The sequence below is a fragment of the Mixophyes fleayi genome, chromosome 5 (genome assembly GCF_038048845.1).
Source record: "Mixophyes fleayi isolate aMixFle1 chromosome 5, aMixFle1.hap1, whole genome shotgun sequence".
Lineage (NCBI taxonomy): Eukaryota > Metazoa > Chordata > Amphibia > Anura > Limnodynastidae > Mixophyes > Mixophyes fleayi.
Genome location: NC_134406.1, coordinates 256,506,349 through 256,530,344, shown reverse-complemented (window position 1 = coordinate 256,530,344; position 23,996 = coordinate 256,506,349). Strand labels below are relative to the sequence as shown.

At 38.7% G+C, this 23,996-nt stretch overlaps 1 protein-coding gene across 1 annotated transcript in view; it reads right to left on the bottom strand.

Moving 5' to 3' along the window:
• PKHD1L1 (PKHD1 like 1) overlaps positions 1–23,996 on the bottom strand; it is a 120,010-nt gene that overhangs the window by 39,388 nt on the left and 56,626 nt on the right. The window contains 19 exon segments of the mRNA XM_075214430.1: positions 667–803; positions 3,081–3,322; positions 5,097–5,226; positions 5,647–5,776; positions 5,904–5,983; positions 7,951–8,107; positions 9,017–9,173; positions 10,139–10,294; positions 11,258–11,432; positions 12,546–12,791; positions 14,231–15,215; positions 16,416–16,630; positions 16,842–16,850; positions 17,346–17,516; positions 19,407–19,592; positions 20,412–20,516; positions 22,039–22,181; positions 23,444–23,636; positions 23,790–23,922. Of these exon segments, the coding sequence (XP_075070531.1) occupies positions 667–803; positions 3,081–3,322; positions 5,097–5,226; positions 5,647–5,776; positions 5,904–5,983; positions 7,951–8,107; positions 9,017–9,173; positions 10,139–10,294; positions 11,258–11,432; positions 12,546–12,791; positions 14,231–15,215; positions 16,416–16,630; positions 16,842–16,850; positions 17,346–17,516; positions 19,407–19,592; positions 20,412–20,516; positions 22,039–22,181; positions 23,444–23,636; positions 23,790–23,922 (3,750 nt within the window).

Here is a 23,996-nt window from a genome sequence, read left to right as displayed (position 1 = left end):
AGGAAGTTTATGTTGTATAGGAAAATAGTTGTTTCATATATCTCAAAAATCTTGCATTCTGAAACTTTTAGATGCTGACAACTACTTTAACAACTTTACTTTAAGTTCATTTTTGAAAAGTAGAGTTCTATCATCTTCCCAATCATTTTAAAGCTTTAAAGCTTGTATTTTCACATTTAGGGCAGCACGGTGGCTCAGTGGTTAGCACTTCTGCCTTACAATACTGGGGTCATGAGTTCAATTCCCGACCATGGCCTTATCTGTGAGGAGTTTGTATGTTCTCCCCGTGTTTGTGTGGGTTTCCTCTGGGTGCTCTGGTTTCCTCTCACACTCCAAAAACATACTGGTAGGTTAATTGGCTGCTAACAAAATTGACCCTAGTCTGTGTATTTCCTCTCACACTCCAAAAACATAATTGGCTGATAAAAAAATTGACCTTAGTCTGTGTGTGTGTGTTAGGGAATTTAGACTGTAAGCCCCAATGGGGCAGGGATGGATGTGTGTGAGTTCTCTGTACAGCGCTGCGGAATTAGTGGCGCTATATAAATAAATGGTGATGATAGGGGGGGAATAAATAGAGGATGTGCATAGTTACAACTTTTGTTATCTCCCAGTTATGTAGTATTAATTTACTGTGATATTATTTCTTGGTTTTTATATACATACCTCCACATATTCTATTCTTCCAATGGACAGAAGTTGGCCAGGACTTGGAGCATGAAACATTATACATCCACCAAACTGATCACTTCCTACCTCTTCACCAAACCTTCCCTGGAAACAAGTTTGTGTCGCAAATTCACCTGAAACAAGAATCAATAAACAATGACTATTAGATAAGAACACATTGAAATAGATGCTGATTTATATGAAAGTGCTCGTCTACGGACATTTATAATTATAACATTTCAGTAGTATTCCGATAAGAATGTAAACTGATCATCGTCACAAATGGAATATGATTATCTCTGTTAATTTTACTAAAGGTTTAAAGGTGTTGGATATACCTCACTATTTAGGCAGTCTCCCAATTATTGTCTACAATGGTGACACCATTCTTGAATTCCACTATAGCCAGCTTTTGGCTCCAGGCGCAAGGAGTCTGACAAGGTGCATAGAAGAGAACTTTCAGTGCCGGTGGACTAAATCTATTCCAGACGCTCAAGTAGCTGGACTGCAGTGGCGCTGAAAGTTCTATTCCAGCCGCTCAAGTAGCTGGACTGCAGTGCCGCTGAAAGTTCTATTCCAGCCGCTCAAGTAGCCGGACTGCAGTGGACTTAGTATGCGGCATCTAATTGGATTGGCTAGAGATCCTGTCAAATCATCTGCCCCATACAGTGCATACTGTACCCACAGAGCTGGGAGACCCCACCAAAGAACAACATGGGCAGTGGCCATAAATAGAAGGGGTTTTGGAAACTGAATCAACAATTAACTTGCATTAAATAATTTAAATTTGTCCATTATGGGTAGCCCGGGTTGTATCCTATAAAACATAATCCCTTAAAGACAGTGGATGATTTACATCCCATTTTCATGAATTTCCTTTGCATCAATTTTTAATTAATTTCTTCTTCTACTGAAGAAAATTTTACACTGATTTTTGGGGACATCTAAGGGTTTCTTTTGGTAACATATTGACATATATAGCTGTTTTACTTTAGGTCCATAGCTGGTGTAAAAATAGACAAACATTGAAAAAAATATACTTTTTCATAATTTTTACTTTTACATATTTAAAACAATCTCCACCAAACAAATCCCTGAATATATTAATGTAGTTCTATATAAGGATAAGTATAAGTATAGCAAATATATATACTTTAAAGTTATAGGGAGTTACATGGACAGAAACATTATGGGGTATATTTACTACATCGCAGGTTTGAAGAAGTGGAGATGTTACCTATAGAAACCAATCAGATTCTAGTTATCATTTATTTAGTACATTCTACAAAATGACAGCTAGAATCTGATTGGTTGCTATAGGCAACATCTCCACTTTTTCAAACCTGTGGTGTAGTAAATATACCCCCAGATATTTTTGCTACTTTTAAATTTATATTTTATAATAAGAGGATTTGCAAATGTTTGTATTTATTTTACTGCTCATTTTAGGTTTAAAATGAAATGTAAAATAATAATTTTCTTCCAATGCCACCATTGTAAGTTTTGTGATTAGCTAACGCAAATACCACGCGATTCATTTTTCCACTACAGACAAACATTTAAACATTGTGATAAATAAAACCAGGATCATGAAGCTGAAGCAGTAACATTTTTGTTAAGCGCTTTAAAATGGCTGCACTGCGCAGTTGTGACGGGAGGACCAGTGAGAAGCTGTAAAGTCCATGACTGTGGCTACTCATTGGTCCTCCCGATTACAGCTGGGGCTGTGAGATAAACCACGGAACCCAAGTAAGAACAGCTGCACTGAGCAGCTCTCCAGGTTCCGAGAACAGAACAGAGCTATATTACTCTATTCCCTCCATGGATGATAGTGTATCTTTGGGCAGCACAGTGTCTTAGTGGTTAGCACTTCTGCCTCACAGCACCGAGGTCATGAGTTCGATTCCTGACCATGGCCTTATCTGTGTGGAGTTTGTATGTTCTCCCCGTGTTTGCGTGGGTCTCCTCCGGGTGCTCCGGTTTCCTCCCACACTCCAAAAACATACTGGTAGGTTAACTGGCTGCTAACAAATTGACCCTAGTCTGTGTGTGTATTAGGGAATTTAGACTGTAAGCTCCAATGGCGCTATATAAATAAATGGTGATGATCTTAATTATCTTTAATACATGTTTACTTTTTTAGCAGAATGCATATGAAAAGTCAACAATGACTTTCAAATCATCTTATTATCAACTGAGACATATGAATAAAAAAAAAAAATTGAATACGGAGTTCAGCTTGAATTTCAAATCCAGGTTTATCTGGAAGACACGAGTCTAGTTTAAACCTGAGTAGATTACTTTGGAGGACATTTAGAATGTGTCCTATTGGCGCTGATCCATTATCATTTTTATTTCATCATAAGTCATAACATCATATTTTCATAAAAGCATCATAACCAGAACGTTACCGGTATCAAATCCATCCGGACACGCTTGTATTGTGTCGCTCCATTCCACATTGGTAGACCCTCTGACGAGTATGTTTCTTGTAAGGAGACCTACTTCCGCTCTTGCTTCAAACACAGTGTTATCAGGTAGGGTGACTGATATCCCCAAGTGCTTATACTTTAATGGACCTGTCAATGTCACATTTTTGCCATCGGGAGATACGGACTGTATAGTCAGCTTCTCATTCTGACTTTGGCTATGTCTGTTAAAGAAACAACAACTTTTCATTAGTTTCAATTCCCTATAGTCGTAAGCACAGTGAGAACAGCAAGCAATCAAATAACTAATATGTTCATTCTAATACAGTGTTCAGTAATATGTGTATATTATAAGATACGACGCAGCCCCTTTTATTAAAAAAATATTATATATATTAGAGGTTACTACAGACTGTGAACTCATGCCATTATATGGTCAAATCACTACTCCGTGACTTACAGTAGGGGTGTATTATCTTACATATAATTCTAAGGTTCATGTATTTACCAATAGTCAATAGTACATGGCATGTTCTCATAGGCACTGGAAGCGTAAGAAGCCTGTTGGATCTACAAAGTTCATCACTAGACCCCGACGTTATTTAAAAGACTAATTTCATAGTCCACCTATTGCCTACATATACAGTAGATGACCCTATTTAAGAAGCACACTGGATGAACATTGCATATCTACATTGGTTTTGCATCGGTGCATCTATTTAATCAACCCAGCGCTCTTCAATGTGCACACCCATTTTACTGTCTCTGGTCACGTTGCCAAAGCTTATTGTCCAACCTCCTAACACTTTAGGACCACCCCTTTATTTGAATTAAAAACTTTTATTTTCCCTAAAACTACTGTTTAATTTACATTTATGTGGACCTGATTCATTAAGGAAAGTTAAGCAAAAAATTGAGTACGTTTTCTTATTCAAGTTTTCTGGACAAAACCATGTTACAATGCAAGGGGTGCAAATGAGTTTATTATTTTGCACATAAGGAAAATACTGGCTGTTTTTTCATGTAGCACATAAATACTTGATAGCTTTATTTGTACACTGAAATTTAAACTTGATCTAGGACATGCCCTACCCCAAATATAAATCTGCCATCACATTTAAAATTTACCTCCCCCTCTAATGCAACATGGTTTTGCCTTACTTACTTGCTTTCGCTTAACTTTCCTTATGTATGGCTTAAATTATTCATGAGTTTGGGGACATTAAGACTGTCTTAACATGTGACATTTTTGTACGTTTGTATCTGCACAACTTTGCCTTAGGCTGCACATTTTTGCGAAGGACAACTTGAAAGTGCCATATCAGACCCTTATAAAGTACAGAATATCTCCAGATCTCTACCAGGTCTGACCTGGTGTAAAAATGAAATATTTCTGCGGTGTGGAAAAAAAAAAAGCCTGGCAAAGTTTTCCTACCCTTTACCTCATTTTAATAATCTTGCTCCACAATAAGCAAAATAATGATTTTACACTGCCATCAACTTTGGTGCAAATCTCATCATAGTATTTGCAGACTGAAGCATGTGAAGCAACCTATTAATCTTGTAAATCTTGCTTTGGTGAAAAAGCTTTTATTCACTAATGATCTACAGTATATAAACAATGGTAGGTGAGGCTAGAATCATTTTAACGTGGACTGCCAGTCCGCAACGTCTTTGCCGAGCTAGTAGGTAAGTAGAGGGGATGATAGATGATTTGGGTATGGAGTAGGCTAGCAAGGCGAGGTTAGCATTTTATTTTCATTATTTTATTTTTGACACATCCATATTGGCTGATGTCACTGTGTTAATAACATTTGGATAAAACAGTTTTGGCTATTATCATGGTGTAGAAAAAAAATTAAAAGTTTAACAATGTTACAGGGATTCCAGAAATAAAATAAGGAAAAACAGTAATGAGATTTGAGGTCTAGTACATTTAATGTGTATAAGCCATGGTAGGTTTATGTTTTGCCTGGGTACGAAGAGAGCCCCATGTACCTGTTTCCTGTTGATGCGATCACTATTTCATCCCCAGTTTTCCAGGTCACACTTTTCTCTAGAATCAGTGTAGAGCTTCCTGACTCTGCAGTCTGAGCAAGCCGGGTCCAAGTCACAGGTATTGGGATACCTAGAAAACAGAATAAGCCCAAACATAGGGCTAGATTTACTAAACTGCGGGTTTGAAAAAGTGGAGATGTTGCCTATAGCAACCAATCAGATTCTAGTTATCATTTATTTAGTACAATGACAGCTAGAATCTGATTGGTTGCTATAGGCAACACCTCTACTTTTTCAAACCCGCAGTTTAGTAAATATACCCCATAGACTTTTACAATGATCTGTGTTATTTTCCCTGTGTACATGGATTTGTGACATTTCCCATATTTTACCATTGCGGAATAATAAGATTCATAATAGTGTGACTATTCTGTTTAGAATTCCCCCTTCCCTTCCCATCTCCTCTCTTTTTTTTTCTGTTTCCCTCCTGCACTACCAAAAAAAAACAACATTTCAGAAAGCCAATTATCAAAATTTGACTTATATTTACCATGAAGGTCCAATGTTCCTTGTCTCACAGCTAAAGTTTTTGCCCCGTACAAAGGTAACTCTGGTGAGCGCAAATGTCCATGGAGGGTAATGATTGCTTTGTGCTGGAATGGAGCTGCTTCTGTTCCAATCTAGATACAACCAAAGTGTTCACAAATTAAAATAAATATATTACCTGCAATAAAATTTCTGTCCAGAATTCTTGCGTCAGTAATGTGTTTCCGTATTCCAGCAAATATTAGGGTACTTTATAGTTACCTGAAGAAGACCCCCATCTGTAATAAGGATATTCTCAGACTGTAACTCAATATCAGCCTCATCAAAAATCAGAGTTCCTCCTGTTGTATAGGAAAAAAAGTTTATATACATCAATGTTTAATTACCTCTATAGAACAAAACAGATATCTAAATATAATTGGTGTTATTACCATGTACCCATTGCCTACATAAAGTAGAGACAGGCATTTGGTGGGCTCAGGGAATATTCTTACAAATACAAATTCATTCCATTCTTTAAGAACCAATGACATCACTGAGATATGAAGCACTTCCTAGTGTGTATGTTAGTTCTGCCTCCACTGGGAATTGCCAATAGCTACATATTTGATAAGTATTCAGGGCTCGGTCGCAAGTATCTGCTGTTAATGTGTGTTTCTACTAATTATTGCTTGAAAAGCACATTCAAAATAGCATGAATGGGGCTCATCCCACCACTGCGTTCTAATATTTTAACGCTGCATTAAAACTGTTAGAATGCAGCACAACCTATTTCAGCCTGCAAAGAGTAGGAGTTACTTGGCTTGGATTTTTCTGATTACAAGGTGCATCCTATTTCTTCAGTACTAATAATCAATATTGGTGCCAGCAGTGGGTTCATTATATGAAGCAATAAGACATCTGCAAGTGTGATTCTCCCTTTATCCTTGATTGACAATTTAGTACTGCACAGGCAAATCTACAGGATATTTCTTGCTATTTCCAAGTCTCTGCATTAAATATGGTGCGATTGAGCAATCTTACCTAGAGCAAAGTTTATGCACTTGTCCAAAAGGAGATTGTCTCTTTCTTTATTCTTAAAAGCATACCTAGACAAATTGTATTTCTTTCTGACATCAAATTGCATGATTAGTAACACTATTTCTAACTAGCACAACAGACACACAACACTAACTGAAGCCAGGGGCGGAACAGTGCATCACTGAGCCCATTAGCAAAATTTGGGTAGGGGTCCATCAATGCCATTCTCACCTCACAGGCCACCCTGCTCCGTTCTCTCTGCTGAGCATGAGCAACTCAGAAGAGGTCTCCCCTCTGCTCTTTTGAGAGCAGGGGCCTCGGGTGGAGCAGGCACCTCAGAATGGGGGGTCCACCCGGCATTGTTGGGCCCACTTCACCTTGGGGCACCATAGACGTCGCACCCCATGCATCCCCTATTGTTAAGCCCCTGTCTGGAGCTGCATTAAAAATATTAGAATGCAGCATAACCTCTTTAAACGTGCGCTACCAGTACAATATATTTTATTGGTGGAAAAGCAGCGCATGAAAAGTACATGGAAAACACATTAAAAACGCATCACTGAAAGGCATCTAAAGCATGTGCTAGTATAGTGTTTTATCCATTTTACAAGCACATTTAAAGAAGCTCCAAGGTGTAGATTTATCAAGTCTTCTGAAAAGGAAAGTGGGTGTTGCCCATAGCAACCAATCAGATTCTAGCTATCATTTATCAAGTACAATCTATAAAATGATAGCTAGAATTTTATTGGTTGCTATGGGCCTCACTTCTACTTTTAGTTTTTACTGTTTATACGGTAAAAAGTGACGCTCACTTTTGCTCACTATGGGGCGTGAGCAAAAGTGAGCAGATATCTCACTAAAAAAAAATCACAGCATAGTGCTCCGGGACACTACGCAGGGTTTTTTTTTTTTTTTACAATTGAATCTGCCTCAAAGTATCACAATGTGATATGTAATCTGAGCTAAAAATTATTAAGATTAGTTCGAATGATCACGGCAGTTTGTTCCAGTTTAAATAAAAAACACGGGTCTCACCAGACAATGTTAAAGTTTGGAAAAAAAACAAAAAAGACATCACAAGAGGAGCCAATCAGAGCTCCTCTTGTGATGTTGCCATGGAGACCCGGGAAAACCCGTGTTCATTATAAACAGGTTCTACCCTGGAATTTGAAAGGTAGGAGCCTCTGCCACCCCGGCAATATTCCGGGTTCATATACCCGGGTTCATATACCCAGGATATTGCCAGGGCGGCAGTATGAAAGCTGTATAAATGGAATAGTCACATTACCTTGAATCAGCAACATCTTTAACACCGGAGTGCTCTGATCCAGCAATATTGTTTGTCCCATTGTGATTACTGCCAATGACCCTTCATCTGGGGGGGATTCTCCTCCCCAAGTGTACATAGAGGACCAGACATCGATGTAGAAGTAATCCGCATTGTCCTGAAACACAAGAACAAATTAATCTGTTTGAAAAGAGATAGATTTGTGGCTTAAACCTGGTTACACGCTACAAGTGTTTCAACTGATTATCGAGGCAATCACACGATAAACGACTGTTAGGTCCGATATCGTATAAGTGTGTACACTCCCACGATCACGTTTTATCGTACCAAAGCACATAGTATGGTTTGATTTGATTTTATAACTGGACTAAAAATCTCTATCAATCATAGAACGATGTCGGGCAAATCCTGCAGTGTGAACGCACTGACGACCAGCAGTCCAGGAGATCTCCATAGAGTTTACAGAGTCACAATCTTTTCAGGAGATGGTTATGACAGATGAAGAGCACAGATCTGAAGGTAAACTGTGTAAAACGTGTACAGTGCGTAGACACGAATCAGCTGCTGATCGGGACTTTCAGTCGTTGGTAAAATTGTTAACAATATCGCATCAGGAGAAATTTTCTGCAGTGTGTACCCAGGTTAAAAAAATAGGAACATTGACCTGCAGTTCCTGCATATAAACCCAGAATATGTTACATTGTAGCAGAAATTTCTATTTGACAGATACCTGAATGTTTATGTAACTTCAAGAGCAAGAGAATAATTTCATAACAATTAATGTAACACATGTTACATTAATGTAACATGTGTTACATTAATGAGCTAAGCATTAACATACTTGCATTAACATACTATTACACTGATGCATTATTTCTCAAGCCTATTCTGCACACTCTTCAAATGTTGTTGTGAATTTTTACAAAGTACACTTAAAGTAACCCCGGGTACCAGGAACCAGGCCTGGGTTGCGAAAATACCCAAGTGGTAGGTTTACTAGACTGGAAATAAGATAGTTACGTTGTGTTTCAAGTGCGAATGCAATTTTATTCTAATTTTTCCTTACCAATGTAGCAATTCCTTGGCCTTCGGTGTACACTCTGACCTTAGCTCTTTGTGAAGGTGAATGAGCGCCTGTTATGCAGACAATCTGTGTGCTATTAGCTGACTGAACATCACATACAGCTTGTGCAATTGTCACAGTGATGCTTGAGGTGTTTGTGCTACAAAGGAATAAAGAGATATACAAACAATTTGTATGTTTCTTAGAGAAATCTACCAATCATCCAATTTATATTTCTGTATGTGTCTCCTAAATGTTGTTTTCAAATATAGCATAACATTATACATTGATATTTCACAATCTTTTTATCTGTACATTTACATATAACTGTATGAAAATCATTTACATTAAATAGGGTGTGGCATCTTCCCTAATATAAAGCTAAGTTGGGCAGCACGGTGGCCTAGTGGTTAGCACTTCTGCCTCACAGCACTGGGGTCATGAGTTTGATTCCTGACCATGGCCTTATCTGTGTGGAGTTTGTATGTTCTCCCCGTGTTTGTGTGGGTTTCCTCTGGGTGCTCCGGTTTCCTCCCACACTCCAAAAACATACTGGTAGGTTAATTGGGTGCTATCAAAATTGACCCTAGTCTCTCCCTCTCTGTCTGTCTGTCTGTGTGTGTGTGTGTGTCTATATTAGGGAATTTAGACTGTAAGCTCCTATGGGACAGGGACGGATGTGAATGAGTTCTCTGTACAGCGCTGCGGAATTAGTGGCGCTATATAAATAAATGATGATACTATACAAACTAAACCATTGGATATACATACACTTTGATGTATATTAGTAGGCTCTGTCATTAATTATGGAAAAAGGAAACATTCTTCACTAGAGCACTTGTCCAAAATAAGATTGTCTCTTTCTTTATTCTTAAAGACATAACTTTTGTTTCACTCTAATGCAGCTAAACATTTCTAAATACATCATATTGCATGATTAGTAACAGCCCCATAGCAAAATTTGGGTAAGCCCCAGCGATGCTATTCTCACCTCCAGGGCTGTTATGAGAAGCTGGGGCCACCAGGCATTGTCGGGCCCCCCCCCTCACCTCTGGGCCCCCATAGCCGCACCCCTGTACCCACTATTGTTACACCCCTGTCTGAAGCTGCTGATATAGGGAATACCTGAACAGGGATCCGGTAATGGTGAGTCTGGTTCCCCCGGCAGTGCCTCCTCTTTTAGGGGTAACATCATATATAATGGGGGTTAATGCGGAAGAGTATGAAAAGGAATTATTCATCTGGACAGTATAATTTCCATTTCTGACCTGGACATCGCAGCTTTTTGAAGAGATATTAGTATCTGTGGAAATAAATATTAAATAGACAGTTATAAAATGTATTACTGATTGTCTGCAAGGGATAATCAGTAGGCGGGCGGATTGGAGTTTATTCCAGTAAGTGCTGTACAATGGCATACATTTTATTTCAATTAACTTTAATGAGTAATGTGATTGGAGCTGCATAATAGTAATAATTATAATAATAATAATAATACTAATAATAATGTCCCAAGCAACTTACAGCTAAACTAATCAGAGATCTGTTACAGTATAGCATAGACTATGCACTTAATTATTAGCTATGGTGCACTGTTCACTGCAGTGAGCTCTACTTTATCTGTATTACAGAACAAAGTTCTGCCATGAAATGATTTATTTCAGAAGGTAATAAATGGTGGGAGTATCTACTATAAAATGGATTTTGCTAACTTTGAAATCTGTGGTCCCTCACTGTAACAAGTGATCCCATATGGTGGAAATCAAATGCCTGTAAAGCGGTGATATATTTTCAATATGGAACAATACAAGGCTGCTAAAAAGTTTGTGAGTATTAAGACCATGAACTACAAGTTTACTGTTCCCCCTATTGGGTAATCTGTATTTTATATTATAACATAATATGTAGACTGCATAGGCAAACCGAGGGGGGGGGGGTTCCTAGTGTCTGGAACCCCCCCTCCAAGCCTGGGGTACTGTATAATTGAGGTGGCTGGACCCTGCCCCAGCTTCACACAGCTCTGCTCGAAAAGAGAGAGCTGCGTGCACCTAACAGTAGTGCATGCAGCATTGCTCATGTACATTATGGGGATAGGAAAAGTTGGAGAGCAGCCAAGCACTGTCTAATATTATAGCCATGCCCCCATGCATGCTGGTCACGCCCACTGGCGGCGAGGTGTGGAAACCCCCCTTTACAAATCCTGTGTTTGCCCCTGGACTGGTAGTTGATATACCATTGAAATACCTCGTTATTGAAGCAGTGCACTCACCATTACTCATGGGAACTTCACAAAGTAGGAAACTTGCACTTGATCTGACTCGGTCCACTTTGCAGTCAGAGTTGCAGACAAGTACATTGGACAGTTGCTGGGCAAAGCCAGAGCCTGCGATTGTCAGAATTAATCCACCGGCAAAGCTGCCTAAACGACAAGTTTAAATTGTGCAGTCATTAGATAAAGATACATTTTAATGCACATTATCATGCGGTGTCGTTAGACTTTACATGGTTTGGCCCAATGGCTGGCGAGACTCTGAGATCTTTTTAACAGTTGTGTCCAGGTTTTTTACTTTCAAACATACAACTAATGATATCCCATAATTATACAATTCCCACTGCCCTATTTTCCCTACCCTCCATCTCTCCTCCCTTCCCCTAACTGACCCCGACAGCAAATTTGTCTCTAATCATGGGGCTTATTTATGTTTTTTATCCATTCTTTCAATATATCTAGTTTTACTTGTCAATTGTTTCATTTTTACTTATATTGTCTAACCTACAAGAAATTTCTCCAACAGTAACCAAACAAGTAAACAATAAAATGGAATAAAATAATGCTGTACTCGGTGCAGTGGCGGAACTGTCATTGGTGCGGCAAGCGCAGTGCACAGGGGCCCATGGAGACAATGGGGTCCGCTGTATAGCAGATGCAGAGGGTCAGGGCCCTGGTTCCCTCCTCTCCACCTCCCTGCACCGGGCCCACAGCTCACTAGTTCTGCCTCTGACTCTGTGTATACAAGCTTCCTATTGGGTCTTTTTTTGGAGGCATGGGGGCCAGTTGAGCTGAACGCAAATTGGATTTTGCCGTATAGTACTATTTATTCACTTCTACGCAAGTGCACAAATCACTAGTTCCAAAACTGTGCATGCTCAGATGTAAAAGAAGTATTACATGCCAAAAACGATAATCGAGTTTAACTCATCTTGACCTCCATAGTCCCTATTTTCAGTACAAAACCCTTATCTAATTTTTTCAGACATCTTTGACTTGTGAGGGTCTCAGACAGACTAGTGGGCTCCAAAATAAAATTTTATATTTCAGTATCTGTCTTGTAAACTTGTATTTTGCGTTTGTGGCCTTGAATGTTTGGTGAAATTCTTGTGTTAATTTGTTTCCATAGATCTGGCAAAATGAATGCTTGTTTCTATTTTATATTGTAATACAAGCACAAATGCTTGTATTTTCTATTTTGCCAATTATCTATTGTGTTTTTAGATGTTGGGAGGTGTGTTTTGTCTGGTGTTTATTACTCACCTTGATTTGGAGAGACCCTTGTGATACTAAGTATATATGTAAATTTCGCACTGGATTTTGCAAACCCTTTCTCGTTAAGCACTGAAACAGGGAACGAGCCACCCCAGCTGTCCCCAACAGTGCAGTTCAACTGGCTATCGGACACCGTTGTGATATTACATTGGGCATTTCCAATAGTCACTGTCATTTTTAAGGCATCTAGACCGAAACCTGAGCCAGAGACTGTGATGGTGGTCCCGGATGGTCCTAGAAATAGAGTAAAGAACAGATATACTTCAGATATGAACATGGTTATGTACAATACGATTAAATATTTCATCCTATTATCCTAAAACAGGAAAGGGTATATTTACTAAAAATCTAAAAAGGAACAGTTGAGATGTTGCCCACAGCAACCAATCAGATTCTAGCTATCATTTTCTAGAACGTACTAGATAAATGATAGCTGGCATTGGATTGGTTGCTATGGGCAACCCTTTTACATTTCCTTTTTGAGAAGGTTTTATAAATGTACCCATTAGAGTTTAAAAAAACAAACAGACAAACAAACAAAAGACACAAATATACTGACACAGGCAATGGCGCAAACATAGTGGTGACAGAATGGTAATCTAATCCACTATGGGGGCTAATTACTAGCAAAGTGAAAAAGTGCAAATGATTAGTAACCTTCAGTAACAAACTTTTATACAAGATAGACAAATATGAGCAAATATTTGTTTACTGCAGGCTCCATATAAGGAAATCATTCTCTTTGAGCCTCTCTGATTTTAGTATAAGCATCATAACAAAGGCAAGCTGTAAAAATTACTTCAAAGAAGTGTTCACATTGTAATAACTTTTAAATGAAGCACCTCAACAATCACGGTATAACAGCTTAATTAAGCAGAAAGGGCCCTACAAGTGTCATTCGTACTTTCTCAGGCACTGAGTTAGAAAAGCCTCAATATATCAGTATAAACAATATTTTGTCTCTGTTAAATAAACTATGACAGTACATGATTAGAAAAGTTTTGCAGCTGGTGTTGGTCTTTGGAATATAGTAACTGCAGTCGGACTTTATTAGTGGAAGTCTATAGGATTTACAGCATAACCTGCTACACATATGAATGGATCCATTACTATTAGGAAACAAGGCTTACCTTAATACATTATGAAAAAATATGGGATTCTGAAGTACTGTATATGAAACATTATTATGGGCAGCACGGTGGCTCAGTGGTTAGCACTTCTGCCTCACAGCACTGGGGTCATGAGTTCGATTCCCGACCATGGCCTTATCTGTGTGGAGTTTGTATGTTCTCCCCATGTTTGCGTGGGTTTCCTCCGGGGGCTCCGGTTTCCTCCCACACTCCAAAAACATACTAGTAGGTTAATTGTCTGCTATCAAATTGACCCTAGTCTCTGTCTGTGTGTGTTCGGGAATTTAGACTGTAAGCTCCAATGGGGCAGGGACTGATATGAGTGCGTTCTCTGTACAGTGCTGCAGAATTAGTGGCGCTATATAAATAAATGATGATGATGATTATCATCCAAAGTCTATGCATATTGATACAGAAATCAAAGCATTCCGAGGAGTCCTGGTAGATATTTACAATCAGAAAACTTCACTAAACTTTAATAGCAATTTTGTAAAGTTTACCTAAGTTTGTATAGCATAAAATCACAATATCTGTTAATCGTACCTGTGTCTGGAAGAACAGATGTTACGGTTGGGGTTTCAGCGTCTGAATATACAAAGCTGAGCAGAGGATAAGAAACTGAGGGTATGTGGATGTTAACAGAGGCAGTGCTTGCAGTTGTACTAGGCGGAGTGACACAATGAACACTACCAGGAGTTACTGCCGTAATTGGGCACGGAAAACCGCCAATTGTCACTGTCGTATTGGTAGGATGGAATCCATTCCCTTGTACCAGGAGAACAGTGCCACCGAAGATACTTCCAGATGCTGTCAAGAGTGTGGCTTCAGGAGGGCTGTTGATGGTGAAAGACCCTTGTGCCAAGCCTTTACTTTGAACAATTACTTTGACCAAATAATTACCAGCAGGTACAGGATCTATATTGCACATAATATCGGTGTCATTGACATCTACCACAACCAACGGATTGTTTCCGACATAAACAACTATGTCATTCACATCTGTTCCAAAGCCAAGGCCACCGACGTGGAACGTGGTGGAAGTGTTACGTATTACGGTTGGAGAAACACTTGATACAGTCGGTGTAATTGCACTGGAATACATATAGCTGCAGGTCCCTTTGCATTGGGTGGTGATTCCCTTGACAGTAACTTTAACATCAACGCTGTGGGTATAACTGGGTAGAGTGTCACATGTAATATCTGTGTAATTTACAGACACAATTGTACAGCCTAAACCTAAGACAGCTGTACTGCCGTCTGTATTTGAGAATCCAGACCCGTGTACGGTTACTCGTGAAGATCCTGTAGTTGATCCATTGCTTGGTGAGACATAGTCAATGTGAGGCAACAGGGCAAATCGTCTCTGCATCTCGTTCTTCAAAGTGTTGATGGCATTTCCATAGTTGTTTACTCTAAGAGACACCATTTCTGCTACTCCAATATCCATTGATCCCTGAGGATCTACATAGCATGTTATTGAATTCTTAACAGCAGAGGACACGACACAGGGATAGTTTCCGATTAAAACCTAAGATATAAGAAAGGCATATTTAAAAGGAAACATAGGCTTAAATACAAGTTGTCTTTGCACAAAATAAACATATAACACTCAAAAATATACTGTACATTAATTCCTATAGATTTCCCGGACTTAAAGTGGCTGATTCAATTCTTAGCGATGTGTCCCTGAACATCACCACAATGTCCTTCTGACGGTACCAGGGTCACCAGCTTTGCGAATTTTCCTGCGCACGTCTATGGGAACCTTCACGACCATAGCGGAGGCATTCCGCGGCACCTGGCTAAGAATTGAATAGGCCCCAAATTGCGTCTGCCTCTTACATATTGGAGAAAGCCATTTATGAGTGTGTGTCACTCTAATACAGGGATCAGGGAACTTTTTTACCTTTTACCCCCAAATATATTTAGATACGCCGACGTTACCCCCTTGATTTGAAAGAAAGGAAATCATATATTATTAATTATTGAAATTCAAAATTTTATTGAATCTATTCAAAATTTCTTTGAAAGCTTCAAGTTCAAAACTTCAGGTTTTGGAGAAATGATGTTGCTTCATTTTTTATATGAGAGCATCAATATTGGGGCATTTTGATGTCAGAGCAATTTGGATACAGTCTTCAGCGTCCAATTTATTTCTCTTCTTTGTTTTTATGTTTGTTAGAGTGGAAAATCCTTGTTCGCAAAGGTAGGTTGTTGCAAAAGGCAGCAACTTTTTGACTGCCTCCTCATGTGCAATTTTGAATGCCTTTGCAGCTGTTGACATCCAAAGATATGACAGATCTGCTTTGTTTTCAAATGCAATACGTGATTTATTATTGCATCGAACCTCAAGAAGTGCCTCTGCCAACCCTTGAGACTCTTCTGGTACAACAGCAATTTCACATTTAAAGGGGTCTACAATCCAACCGATAGCATGTGAATCGGCAGCATTACCCCCAGGAATTTCATTTTTACCCCAATTGGAGTAATTTATCCCTGTTCCCTGAACACTGCTCTGATAGGAACCAGTGAAACCCAAAGATTAGTTAAAGTGTCTCTGGCATGTATTCTCATGAACACCGGATCATCCAACGCAAGGTGTTATTTAAAAGATACTGTAGGTGAAATTTTCTTTTGATTATGTCACTTTATTAAAAATGGATTTTATAAGGACTGCATTAGTTTAAGAGGTTTACTAATCAGTAAGGTGACTGATATGACTGCATACCTTGTTAGCGCACGTGAGGTTACTGAAACCAGTTCCATTGATGGTTATTGGATCATGTATCGTTCCAAAGGTTGGGGTAATACTAGTGATAGTAGGTGAGTAACAGCTTGAGAACCCAAACCAAAAACCGCTGTCACTCGAAGATAGGTTGGTGAGCTGAGGGCAAGTTGGATCTGGTGTAATGCAATCATCTGATGGTGAGTATGAAAGTGGTTCTGTATAAACACAAAGACGAACAATTTATTATTGAACACATAAGAGGAAAGAAACATAAAATATATTGGTTTGAAATGTAATTCTACTAGTCTTCTTTAAAAATGTTATCATTTGCTGAATAAAACTCATAGGGACTTATTCAATCATATAGTAAAAAGATAGACAGTAACCTAGAGTAGCCAATCAGATATCAGTCCAGTGTAGTGAGACTAACAGAAGCTGATATCTAATTGGTTTCCCTGGTTACAGCACATAACTGCAGCATTCTAAGAATTAAGTTTCATTTTGCTATTTTTATTACTGAACACAAAGTTGCATAAACATGTGTATTAGTACAATGTACACTAAAAAGCACAAATACTGCCACTTTAATAATATCAACCCAATTTAAGAAAAATATAAAAATAAATAAAAAAGGAATTAAAAACAATAAAATTTCTATAAATTACATTTTGTTGTGCTCGAAATCCTTGTGCCTGAGATTGCTTAATCAAATTAGTTTGGGCGTCAATGAACCCGTTATAATTAGATGTATAATTAAGTTGTGTGTGAGTGCATAATGCTTTTAAGTCTTTTTTTTTTTACTTTTGCTTTGGTTGTATAGTCTGAATATAGCTCCTTTTTTTTGTTCCAACACTATTGAAGACAGGGGAGAAATTTCAGTATTGTTCAAAGACTTTGCATCTCTCGGAGGTTTGGCTATTCTTTACTTACCTGGAACATAAGTGGCCTCTATCCCTCCAACTGACAGATGCATTGCCGTATTCTGATCACTGATTGGAGATACATTGATCACCCCTTGCATAAATATTGTTTGTCCATCGTTAACGTAACCACTGCTGTAGTAATAGGTCCCGGGAGATGAAAACTGATATGAAAATACACCTACATGAAGGAAAGAAATGGAAAAGCTTATATTAATTTAGCGGAAATATGTCTATTTCCAAAGAGTCGTTCAGCTAAAACGTTATTTTTAATAACATTATGTTAATAACCTTGCACAATCAAAACAGATACTGTCCCCTCTGAGATATTAGGTTGTAAGCGTATGAAGCTGAGAGTTTTTCCGGCGGGTTTGAAAAGTGGAGATGTCGCCTATAGCAACCAATCAGATTCTAGCTATCATTTTGTAGAATGTACTAAATAAATAATAGCTAGAATCTGATTGGTTTTTTGTACACTTAGAGAAGCTCTGGAATTTCAACTCTTACGAAATAAATTCCCTTTTGTATTTTTGCACAAGTCCATATTGTCAGGTATTTATTCATTTGGATCCCTAACTTGACTCCCCGCAGAAATGTGTTTGAATACAAGTGTTCCTTACCATCATTAAATGTATTTATCCTTCTAGTAGGTTTTAACTAAATGAAAATATATAACAGCGCACCAGCCCTGTGCAACCAGCGTGCTGCTTTTAGCGGAGATTCACAACATCCTAAAAATCACAAATATCAACACATCTACAGCGCACAGCAAATCCACAAAGATTATCTGTGACAGATATAACTGAAAAAACAGGAAATGTCTATGATCTTATACAATATAATAATCGTGGCTATCTAAGGAACAGCAATATAACTGAAATCACACGGTCCGTCATATGTCCAATTCCAATACCAGAACGTATTCCAGGTTTAGTAGAGATGATTCCATCCCAATGGGTACAGGGGCAAACGCAGGATTTGTAGAGGGGGGTTTCCACATCACGCCGCCAGTGGGCGTGACCAGCATGCATGGGGGCGTCGCTATAATTTTAGACAGTGCTTGGCTGCTCTCCAACTCTTCCTATCCCCATAATATACATGGGCAATGCTGCGTGCACTACTGTTAGGTGCACACAGCTCTCCCTTTTCAAGCAGAGCAGTGTGAAGCGGGGGCAGGGTCCAGCCACCTCAATTATACAGTGCCCCAGGCTTGGAGGGGGGTTTCCAGGCACAATGAAACCCTCCCTAGGTTTGCCTATGGGGTAAGTGTCCCACAATGAAGAATCCGATAGGACATGAAGCAACAAAAAGACCAAAGTCAATCTCTCAGGTGTATTACCCCCAAAAAAGGGGAAAATCTGTTACTTACATGTAGATAAGGGGCAGCCGGATGGAATAACAAAAAACTTTATTTGAACTCTCCTCTGTTGCGACTGTCACAATAAAACAATAAAACAATAAAACATGTACAGAGCTTAAAAAGTGCCGTCTTTGTAAAAACTTGAATCTATATTGAGGCCAGCAAGTTTTCAATTTATAAATCCACCTGACCTCCTCTTCCTAAGAAAATTGCCTGCTCTCCAGTTGTGTTTCACTGATGATATGGAGACAAAGAGGAAGTCAGGTGAATTTATAAATTGAAAACTTTGGTACCTGCTGGCCTCAATATAGATTTGGAATTGAAATCCCTTTTACAAGTAGACTGATTTGTACGTTTTTAGATTGACGAGCAATGTGATTATTTTTACTGATTTTTTTATGTCATTATAATTCCTTTGATAGCCACAATTTTTATATTGTATGGGATCACGGACATTTCCTGTTGTTTCAGTTATATCAGTCACACATACTCTTTGTGGATTTGCTGTGCGCTGTAGATGTGCTGATATTTGTACTTTAAAAATGCACATTTACTAGTCAGTAGCATCTAACTTCTTGAAAACCCAGAGGAAATATCAATATTGGTTTGTATCGATAATAATAAAAATAAAGTCAGTGTACAAATTTGGATGTTACCAGCTTAATAAAACCACATGTCTGTTATTAAAACATTGGAGAACCTGGAGCAGACCTGAGGACACACGGCTCCCGCTGTTGAAGGAAATGCCATCATACGTAGTGTTGGAAGGATCAGACACTGAAAATACTCTGTATCCAATTCCAAGAATGAAAGGCTGAGAATTCCATTGCCAAACTACAGTGTCTCCTGTAGATATATCGAGCCGCGATGGAGACCAAGCATAGCCGACACCATAAGCTGAAACAAGAGATTTCTATACATTAACAGAAGGCAGTGGAATCAAATCTGGAGGCAATTTAAATGAAAGGGCTTGAGAGTCACTTGACACAATGATGATAATGGCTGTAAGTTTAGGGATTGGTTGGGACATTTAGAGTGCCTGTCAATAACAACACATGTACTGTACAACACATTATTAGGGCAGCACGGTGGCTCAGTGTTTAGCACTTCTGCCTCACAGCACTGGGGTCATGAGTTCGATTCCCAACCACAGTCTTATCTGTGTGGAGCTTGTATGTTCTCCCCGTGTTTGGGTGGGTTTCCTCCCACACACCAAAAACATACTAGTAGGTTAATTGGCTGCTATCAAATTGACCTTAGTCTCTCTCGGTCTGTGTGTCAGGGGATTTAGACTGTAAGCTCCATTGGTTCAGGAACTAATATGAGTTCTCTGTACAGCGCTGCGGAATAAGTGGCGCTATATAAATAAATAATGATGATCATCATTATCTGAAAGCTATACAAAGGAGAGGAGCACAGGAGTTGTGTAGCCGTAGTCATTTACTAAGCTATACTGCCATGTTTCAGATTTGAAATTTAAGGTTAATCAGCCATCTACATGGATAGCTAAAGTATTTATATATGCTCACTTCTGTTACAATAAAAAGGATGCTGTAAAGTGGATACAACACCCAAAGCAACTAATATGAGGAATCATAAGGAACATAACTCTGCCCAAAAGAGATTACAGTCTATTAAACAAAAGAATAATATGTGCATTGATATTTAATATGTATTTATGTATTTTGTGCCACCCTAGCGGAATATTGTACTTACTTGAATCTTTTCCATTATTTGTTACATTAAACACATTTCCAGGTCTTTGAATAACACACTTCAACTCATCGATGGAACTCACAGAGACGTTGCATGGGAGAGAACCTAAATATAACAATATAGCATAATAATTTAGTATAATAATATAAACATGCTCAATGATTTAAAATCTAAACATCTAACAATATATTGAAAAAGCAGAATACATATTTTTTACATATTACATAGAATTTGACAGCAGAAAATAACCTATTGGTCGATCTATGCTGACTTTTCTTTGTATGTGTTTAGTTTTTATAGTTTTTATTTATTTCCTTTTTTTATTGCTGTTTTTAATTACATGTACATAAAAATAAATGAAAAGTTGCAGGATTGATCTGCAAAGAGATTCAAACAAGCATTTATTGAGCTCTGCTGTACAGTAGTTAGAAACAGCATTGAGTGTTGTGTTTAACTATAAATATGTATGTAATAAGAAAATTGTTATTTACTATTCTTCTGGGAATATATGTTGTACTTTTACACTAGTGCGTTTGTACCTTGGCGCGGTAGACATATGTCTATACCAAACCAAATGTAATGCATTTAATAAATATCAAATACATTTTCATGCTAAGTTGAACGCAAATTGCATTCTTGGCATATAAATACACTTTTTAACATCTGACCATACACAGAAACCATTCATTTCGGAATTAGTGCTTTGTCATACTTGAATACTTTGGAGATCTCCCCTCCCGGACGGGAGATCTCCATGCAGCTTCCTGAGGGTGTGGCCACATGAATCACATCTTCAGGCCCCACCCCTCTGCTAAATCATCCAATTTCATCCAATTATATCAGGGGGTGGGGCCAAGATGACGTTATTAGCCCCACCCCCACCAACTTCACCAACGACCAGGACAGGATGCGGGAGGTTCTCCTAATCTCCCGGGAGTCCAGGAGAACTCCCAAAAATTCAGTGGTATCCCGGACACTCCGGGAGAGTAGGCAACTGAGCGCTTCCCCGGAAGTAAAAAAGCGTATTATACGCCAAAAAAGTAATATGAGCCCCTCTATCGGGTGTCCTATTGTCTTTGTAGGGTCTATTTATAATATATATGCATGCCTATCTGTAACACTGCATTAGACCTGCTGTGTAGGTAAGTATAATCTTGTATAAAAGCTAACTAAAGCTGGGTACACACTACAGAATTTTCCACCAACTTTTTATGCTGATCGATTTTACATCCGATCGATGGTCCGATCGCTCGGTCCATGGACTGCATACACATTAGCCTTGTTTAGGACGATAAAGGGAAGAGCGGACATCCCTTTAGCGACTTTATACAGCCATGTTGTCGTGAGCAATGACTGTAATTTCGTACTCACTGTTGTGGAATGGTCGGAAGTTTATACACACTACACAGCGGAAACGAGATTGAAACAAAAATATTAAACGGTACGACCAACCAAATGAGGCGACAATCGTCCATTTGTGCAGACTTTCGACCATCGTGTCACTGCACACACTGACCCGACTTTTGAACGATCGGTCGTATGTCGGCTGATTGAGCCGATTATTGGACGAAAACCGTGTAGTGTGTACCCAGCTTAAGAAATAAAATTTTGGAGAATGATAATGTACCTATTGTCACATGGTTTTCTTGTGGGACAGAACTAAATCCAGATCCTTGAAGTGTGATTTCAGAACCTCCATAGAGGGACCCATGCTGCGGGAACATGCTATTCACCTCTAAAATGTATATAATTGATGCATCACTGTCCATGCTGAAATAAAACAAATAGACAGAAATAAATCTTCTTTGATACAATTTGATCTCAACAAAGCTACAAAAAATGTAGCCTAAAGTATTGTTGGTGCATTGTCTATGATTTATGTACATTTATGTAAAAATGCTTATAGATACTTTGGTCGTAAAGATCACCATGCAGTATAAGTCATCCTATATCACTATTGTTAGGACTGTGTCCAGAACATGTGCAGCATGAGATCAGAGCAACAATCTGTACATTGGAGCAAACAATGACCAGCCATGAACAGAACAAGATGTTCTACAGACCGACTACAACAGCAGCCCCCTGTGGTGGAACAGAGGAACTGCATTCCACACATATTCAAGACACAGTCCCAACCACCATTTAGCCTCCGAGATCCTCAGGGGACTGTCATTCAGTGGTAATTACTTACAAGAACTTTGCCTGGAAAAAACTGTACCTCCCTTATGACCAGGCTTTCTCTCCCTTAACACAACCTCTAGCCTCTACAGAGCCGTCTTAACGCATGGGCACGTTGGGAAGCCCGGGGGCCCCACAAGCATAGGGGCCCCATAGGCTTGCCAACTTTTCAGTATATTATTCTGGGAGATCTATTCAGAACCTTCAAGTCCTCTTTATTAAAACGGTTAGGTGGACTAATCACCTCAGTATCAGCTGTTATCTGTACATGCAACCCTGCTGTTGCGAATACATATTTTGACCTTGATGAAAACTACTAATAAATATAAGTTTAATTCTATTGGTAATTTACATTTTTATTCCTGTTAGTGGTTGTGTACTGTAGGTAGGGCCCCAGTGCACCGCTTTGTCCGGGGGACTATAATGCTTTTAAGAGGGCCCTGAGCCTCTAAGTTGTGAGGAAGGGGAGAAATAGGGAGGAAAATACATTTTTCAATAGGTTTATAGGGAAAACAATGTTATTATTTATATAAAGAAAGAATAAATTTCAGTCCCAGAAAAGAGCAACACAGTATAGACTGTTACAGAGTGACAGCTACAAAAGGTATTGGAAACCCTGCAGTAGGAATATTATTATAGATATACTTTTTCATTATTTATTATTTATTAACGTCTTCAAATGCTTACCTATATTACTGTACATACTATCACCTTTGCTCTATTTATATAAGGCAACTTGTTCTCTTGGTTTGATGATCCAAATGGAGGTAGAGGTATTTATTGTATATTTCAAACCACAGTGATAGCGGCAAAAACACATTTTTGATATCTATTGTCAAAAAGGAAATATATACCTGGATATGGCATATCCCAAGTCTCCATCTTTTACCAAGATGCCATAGGTCCCAGGGGGAAGCGCAGGAAGAAGACACATAATATAAGTTGCGGTCCACGAAAGAATCTGGCAGGGTTCACTTCCAATATAAACAGCGCTGGATATTGTCTGACTGCTGAAGTTAAAGCCTGAAACGGTCAGAGTTGTATTACCTAGGAAGGAAAAAAAATATATATATAAACATACGTATATATGCAACTCTTAAAGCTTATTATTATATTTTATTTTAGAATAAAAAGTCAATGTTCTATACATGACAGTGTAGAATTGTACACATTTGCTAAATGTCCAATTACGTTCCTTACCCAAAACGCTGCTGCTGTTTGGGCTAATGGCTGTGATGGTCGGAGCGGTCGTAGAGGTGTAACTGAAAGCACTCGGTAATGTTCCATTCAGTCCGTTTGTGAATACGACAACACTAATATTGCTTGATGATCCCTAAAAATATAATTGGAATTTGTATTATCTTTATGCATGTGTAATTAAAATATAACAATGGAATTTGCAGATCA